A 5,616-nucleotide genomic window follows, 5' to 3' on the forward strand; every position below is an offset into this window, starting at 1 on the left:
CTACTATTATCGCGAGACACTGAAGTCGAGACATTCCCAGATGGGAGTGAGTTTGAATCGCTCCCTGCATTTCCAGAGACGAAGGCTGGCCACTGGACAGATGCGCCTTGTACATAATGGTGTGGTCCCGCATAAGCTGCAGTGTCGTTCCATCGTCATTGGTGTCGAATCCGATCAAGACCGCTGGCTTCTGTGGGTCCGGGAATAGATACGGCATGTATTTAATCAGAGTGCCAAGCTTCTTCAAGTCCGATTTCGGAAGGTATTGAAGAGGCAGGCCTACGTGCTGCGGAACCTTGTCCGCCTGCAGGTCGTTGACCAAATGCCCCACAACGTTGAGCCAGTTGCTCTTGTTAACCACTTTCGGGTGCCTGAAGTACGTGACTGCACGGAAGGGACCCAGGGGAAGCGGAGCCAACGAGGCGTCGCATACGTGCCTGACCCCTAGACCATTAGTGAACCCTCGGAAACCTGAGTTGTGAATGACAGGAGGACACCGAGTCCCCAGAGGGACGGACCCCGGCGGAGCGCGTTGCGCGGAGGCGCCGTCGGCAGAGAGTGTCAGCGGACTTGGCCTGGTAGGAGGGTTAGGTAGCGGAGGCACTGTCAGCGGACTGGGACTGGTAGGATGGTTTGGTGGCAGAGCGCTAGGCAGTGTCAGCGGACTTGGCCTGGTAGGCGGGTTGGTAGATTGCAGCCCGGCACGCACAAAGGCCCCTGGAGGCGGCTTCTGCCACCGCAACATCTTTCTCTTTGGCGCATATTTGGTTGTAGGTGTGCTGGGGGCTTGTTTCTTAGTAGTTGTGGATGGCGCAGATGGGAATGGCTTGGGCCAATTGTTCGACATGCTGGTTGGAGTGTTGCGTCGCCTTTCGAGCCACGTGTCAGCATCGTCATACAGCCAGGGCCTCTTGACGGGACTCCCAGACGGTCCCCTCCAGTCTTTCCGGACAGTTGGAGCCCCCAACCCCATGAGAGGACCCGGTCTCGCTGCAATTAACCGAGCACGAGGCACTCGTGGGGAGTAACAAGGTCTCCGTCGAGGGTATCGTCGACGCCGCCGATACTGGTGGAGCGGTTTCGGCCGCATCTTGCGCTCATACGGATCATCTGGGAAGTCTATCTGGTCTATGCGGTCCCAAATCCGTCGTCGCCGGTGTAAACGTCGGTCTTGCTGCAGCAATCGGATCACTAGCGGCATTCCCATGACCAGCAGACGGCCAGATTCGTTCGATATCATATGAGGTTGTCGAAGCATCATCACAAGATACTCCAGATATTCGAAACCACAAATAGTAGAATATTGGGGACTATCACACACAGACGTAATGCCCCACAAAATTCAGATATCGACATTTCACAATGCCATCTATCCTCATTGTCGGCGCCAGCAGAGGTATAGGGCTCGCTCTGGCTAAGCTCTGCATCAGTCAGGGTTACGAAACAACAGGCACCTGCCGTAGAATCTCGCCAGCCATGCAAGATGTCGGCGGTTTGGAGATCATCTCCGAAGTCGATATTGGCCTGAAGCTGGACTCGCTGGAGAGCGGCGTGAAGGATCGATCATTCGACAATGTCGTCGTAGTGTCTGGGGTTATGCGCCTGGACTCGCTCACTGATGTCAATCTAGGTTCCAAGATGCTCGAGTGCTTTGAGGTTAATGCGGTAGGACCTATGAGAGTACTGCAGGTGGTGCTGCCTTCGCTGAAATCGGGTTCAAAGTTCGCCGTTGTTACGTCGCGTATGGGGTCAATCAGCGATAATACCTCTGGCGGTAGATATGCCTATCGAGCCTCCAAGTGCGCTGTCAATATGTGTATGGTCAGCGCAGCCCAAGATCTGAAGGAGAAAGGTATCATCTGCGGCATCATCCACCCTGGACTCGTTTCCACCGACATGACCGATTTCAGTTCAATCGGCATCACTCCAGAAGAATCGTCTCAGGGGGTCCTGGGTGTCCTTGAAGGGTACACACACGAGACAAGTGGTAAATTCTATCATATGAATGGGCAGGAGCTCCCTTGGTAATTTTCGCCTCAATTTCACCTCATTTTTCGCCTCCTTGATCACCATCTCAATTCTACTCTACTGTTGTGGGACGTCTTGGCAGAGATCGCCAACAGTCCCATCTTGAAACCATTATTTCACAGCACTCGTAGCCTGCATTGATGTTCATTCGTTTTTTACGCTTTCGTTCATTGTCTTTAATTTCTCCAGTTCTGCGGCGTACTCGTGAGGATGTTGTGTCGTGACATCCGCGTGTTTGTCGATATAGTCGAAGCCAGGGAATGCTTGCAGATACTCAAGGGTTTCGTTGATCGAAGATTCGATACCAAGCTCTTCAGCATTCCGTCGTATAGCTTCTTCGTTATGGAGGTCTCGAAGGTAAATTTTTTGAGCGGCTCTGAACTCCACTTCTTTCAGCTCAGAACACTTCTCAATTGGACTTCCAACGATACCAGTTTGTTTCTGTTGTGATCTCGAGGAAATAAAATCCTTCAGATCCTGCAACGTTAGACTGTCAAGAGCAGCCAGGTGCTTCCGAGTGCTCATATGCTCCGTCTTTTGCTGATAGAACAACCTGCAACATTCGCCGAAGTCTGCGTGCACAGACTCCGGCCTTACAACGAGCCGGTGCCGCATGCCTTTCACCAGGTTGTCGAACTCTTCCTCTGAAGGCGGCTGCAACTCACGGATAAATCGTTGCAGCCGATCCAAAAGCGCATTCGCATTCTTCGGGCTTTGAATGTGTGCCTCTAACGCTGTATGACCTCGAAACACATGGAAAGCCACGGAGGTTTCGTAAGCGAGGTCCTCCTTCTCTCGAAGTTGCTCGAATATGCACTTGTTCGCCCAGGCGGAGTAGAGGGATCCCAGGGCCGTGTGGTGTTCGTCCACGTTTCTGTCGACGATGCTGATGCTCACACAGTGGTGCTCCTGCGCTTTGCCAGGCGCCACAACCAGGAAGAGAAAGTCGTCGTTGTCCAACCTCCGCGTTTTGATGGCCTTAGCGGGGCCTGAGAGGGGCTGGTTGGCGCTCCTCAGCAGGAATGCCCTCGCTTCCGCTTCCGTCAGATTACCCATGGCGGTGCCCGCCACACATGCCGTCGGAGGGAGGCCTTCGCGAAAGCGAGCCTCAAATTCGGGCCAGGTTACCGCCTCAAGCAACTTTGCGAGCTCCCCTATGCCAATGCGATCAGGGTTCACAACGCGACCCCGTAGGTTGCATACCAGTTGCGATGGGCCTTGATCGTTTCCTATGCTTCTCTGCGCTTCAACCAGCGTCTGCTTAATCCTGTGGAAGTTTCGCTCAGAAATGTAATTGAGGGGCTCCCTCAGCAGATTCCATAAAAGTTCCAATCGCGCAGCTATCTTGTCTGGGTGACCTGAACACCCGACTGTGAGCTCCAGGTAGGAGCTGGGGTGGATCCACACGTGGGTGTCACGGAACATTCCTAGCGGCGTCAACTTGTCCACTTCATCATTTACTAAGCAGCAGAAAAGCAGCAGCAGAACCCTCAGTTTTTTCCCCGCCTCTACAGCCTCGGGTGGAACCATATGCAGTACCGTCGAGCATTGCGCAGTGCGGTCTCCGTACCAGTTGTCCTTCTTGTAAATGCAGTAGCAGTGCTCTGCGACGTCCATCACCTTCGGTAGGTCCAGGTTTGGGTCCGTCGGAGCCCGTGTCCCTGGCCGTAGCGCAGCAACGCCGCTCGGTTCGGACGTCGGCTGGCGCGCTGGAACCACAGGACCATTCGCAACGGCTGCCCACTTCCGAACCCATTCTCGGGGTATACGGTCGATTTTCCACTTGTAGTGGAATTTGGGGTGTAGCTCAGTACACTCAGCGTCCCATGGAGCTCCTCTGGTGAACAAGATGACGTTGGACATGTCGAGCTCGGCGATGAAGGTCTTCATGTCCTCAAGGTTTGAGAGGGGAGTCACGTCCGATAGACCGGCGCAAACCTCTGGGCCGTAGGTGCGAAGCGTTGAAGCGTAGTGCACCGCGGAGCTAGCGGTATCGCTGCCTTCGTAGAGGAAGTCACGCTCATACTGCTCTCCGAGCCTTTGAGGAGTGTCATTGTACAAAGGCTGGCACTTGACGAACCACAATCGGCGTGCAATGAGGTCACCTATAGCATCCAACCCTTCAGGTGTTGCTCCTTGCTCAGAAAGAACCACAGAGAACTCTAAGAATCTGGTGTTTCCATATTCTGAGGCGTGGCATAAGAAGTGTGAGCCCAGACCCATCTCCCTAATCTTCTCCGCCATCACCGTGACGTCGAAAGCGCGGTAGAACAAGGCTGTGTCGTGCCGTAGGCCACCCAGAGAGATCGCCTCAACCGGAAGAATGAAGGACACTGATGGAATAGAACCCGGGATCGAGGACTTCACAAACCGCCCTACACTGTCCTCGGCCAGGATGGGAGCTTTCTGAACGTCCTCCAGGCGAGTCTGCACCTGCGTGCCCTTGTTTGGGATTTTAGCGAAGTGTTTTTCCACTAGTGCTTGTTGCTCGGCCAGTGGTCGGTTGCTGACTATGGCGACACACATCAGGTTTCTGGACAGGTACCGGTCGTGCCACTTCTGGACCTGCTCGAGAGCGGTAGTGCCCGCCTTTTCGAGATCAGTGGTGAGGGTTTCCTTGTCGCCGGCATTAAACAAGCACGCCCTAGCCTTTTGATTCAATATCTGCTTGAAAGCTGCGTTGTTTTGGAACGCGCTTGAGCCTCGGTTGCGTTTGTGCTCGTTCTCCACCGCCTCGAGCTCGTGAGCTACTAGCTCGGGGGTGAGGTTCGGCGCGCTCAGACAGTCACTAAAGATCTCCAATGCCTTTTCGAAAAATTCGGGGGAGATCGAGAAATGGGCAGCCATATCATCCCTTGACGTATAAGCGTTGTAGTTCCCGCCACGCTTCGCGCACCAGTTGATAAACGACTCTCCAATCAGCTTGGAGCTGTCTAGGCAGTGCTCCGCCAGATGACTGATGCCTGGGTGAAACTCGGCATCGGTCACCATACCGACAGGCAGATTCACAGCCACGTTGTCGTCGATCACTCTAGGATCCTGGACCATAATAACTTTCATGCCATCAATTGTGAGGAACCTATACTTCTTCGCAATGTCTGGGGGAAGAATAAAGTCGTCGTTGTTCAGTACCACGTCCTTGTCTATCTCCCAGGCGGGGTTGCTGCCGCCAGTGAATCGCGATTGGGTCCACTTCGCGGTTCCATTTGACATCTCGACCTTGATTCGGCCTGTGAAATTCCGGAACTGAGTATCCGATCGCACAGCTCGGTGGAATTTTCCGTAGTCGGGCTTCACCCACTCCCCGAAGTTGCGATCAGCCTGTGATGGCGGCGGGACGAAGTTTAGCCCACCGTTTGCCTCCTTCGCACAGATCACAGTGGCGACCAGCTGAAGAGGCAGCGACCGATCCAGATTTGTTGGATGAAGCTTTATGTGCATGTAAATTTCGGAGAAATACGATAAATAAGGTACACAAGGAATCTGTTGTGCGCCACATACATCACAAAGCAAAAGAAACATGAATCAGTTACTCGCAACGTACTGCACCACAAACTGCAGCACTTCGCTGTTCCAACTAGCGGGCGG

The 5,616-nt window shown here is 53.8% G+C and overlaps 3 protein-coding genes across 4 annotated transcripts; 1 reads left to right on the forward strand and 2 right to left on the reverse strand.

The window, feature by feature from the left end:
- KVP17_000145 (uncharacterized protein) lies at nucleotides 1-745 on the reverse strand (the record flags this gene model as incomplete). Of its 2 annotated transcripts, none has more annotated exons than XM_068517661.1 (1): nucleotides 1-745. In XM_068517661.1, a coding segment is annotated over one exon (745 nt), but the record flags the coding sequence as incomplete, so codon positions are not given. The 2 variants fall into 2 exon arrangements, with proteins under 2 accessions (XP_068378402.1, XP_068378403.1); XM_068517662.1 differs by having other exon boundaries at nucleotides 5-745.
- Nucleotides 746-1,362: 617 nt separating this feature from the next.
- Nucleotides 1,363-2,028, forward strand: KVP17_000144 (uncharacterized protein; the record flags this gene model as incomplete). The annotated part of the gene is made up of 1 exon (XM_068517646.1): nucleotides 1,363-2,028. One exon carries the CDS (start codon nucleotides 1,363-1,365, stop codon nucleotides 2,026-2,028), a length of 666 nt encoding a protein of 221 aa, XP_068378401.1.
- Nucleotides 2,029-2,172: 144 nt separating this feature from the next.
- Nucleotides 2,173-5,469, reverse strand: KVP17_000146 (uncharacterized protein; the record flags this gene model as incomplete). Its single annotated transcript, XM_068517665.1, has 1 exon — nucleotides 2,173-5,469. The coding sequence occupies one exon, from the start codon at nucleotides 5,467-5,469 to the stop codon at nucleotides 2,173-2,175; it is 3,297 nt and encodes a 1,098-aa protein (XP_068378404.1).
- Between the last annotated feature and the right edge of the window lie 147 nt (nucleotides 5,470-5,616).

This window comes from the organism of the source record quoted next, assembly GCF_019968985.1.
Source record: "MAG: Porospora cf. gigantea B chromosome Unknown PgB_NODE_1520_length_5616_cov_126.491, whole genome shotgun sequence".
Lineage (NCBI taxonomy): Eukaryota > Apicomplexa > Conoidasida > Eugregarinorida > Porosporidae > Porospora > Porospora cf. gigantea B.